We start from the raw sequence: 697 nt of genomic DNA on the forward strand, positions 1-697 counted from the left end.
CTTCTGGTAACATGGGGGTGCGGCCTAATGGGCTAATGAGCTGTGCTGTCGTGTGTGGCTGGATATGCTAATGAGTTCCTGCTGTTGGGTGTGGCCTATTATGTTAATGAGTTCCTGCTGGGCTTTTTCAACAAAAAGAGCCCTGATCCCCAGCATCTTCAGTTAAAAGGACTAGGCAGTAGGCGATTGAAAGATCTCTGCCTGAGACCCTGGAGAGCTGCTGCCAGTCTGAGTAGACAATACCGAGCTTGATGGACCAAAGGGCTGATTCAGTGTAAGGCAGCCTCACATGTCCACATTACTTGCCCCATCAACTGGATAAGTGGGGTTTCAGTGGTTCCAGTGGGTCTGGATTTGTCACCTCTGTGGTATTTCCGCGGTGACTGGGGGGGGGGTCCAGGGGCTGACGGCCTGCCCTTTCTGCCACTTTAGAGTGCGGTCCATGGAGGAGCGAGAGGACCAGAAGGACAGGCTGGAGTTTGTCCGGAACCAGCTCAACCTCCTCACGGACGACATCAAGCTAAAGATCAAAGAGGTTACGGAAGAAGTCGCGAACAAGGTAGATCCGTCGGGGCTTGAGGGCGAAACATCCTATCCTGCTCCGGAACGGGTCCCCAGCTCCTTACGTCATAAGTTACTACTCGGCAGTCACAGAGTTTGTGTTGCCTTCTCTCAACCCCCCCCCCCCCCCCCCCCC

General features: G+C 54.5%; 1 protein-coding gene across 1 annotated transcript in view; it reads left to right on the plus strand.

Annotated features, from left to right (window-relative positions):
- MFN1 (mitofusin 1) overlaps positions 1-697 on the plus strand; it is a 23145-nt gene that overhangs the window by 8261 nt on the left and 14187 nt on the right. The window contains exon 6 of the mRNA XM_015423348.1: positions 433-559. Within this exon, the coding sequence (XP_015278834.1) occupies positions 433-559 (127 nt within the window). The remainder of the gene's footprint in view (positions 1-432; positions 560-697) is intronic.

Source organism: Gekko japonicus, unplaced genomic scaffold, assembly GCF_001447785.1.
Source record: "Gekko japonicus isolate JY-2015 unplaced genomic scaffold, Gekko_japonicus_V1.1 scaffold1556, whole genome shotgun sequence".
Lineage (NCBI taxonomy): Eukaryota > Metazoa > Chordata > Lepidosauria > Squamata > Gekkonidae > Gekko > Gekko japonicus.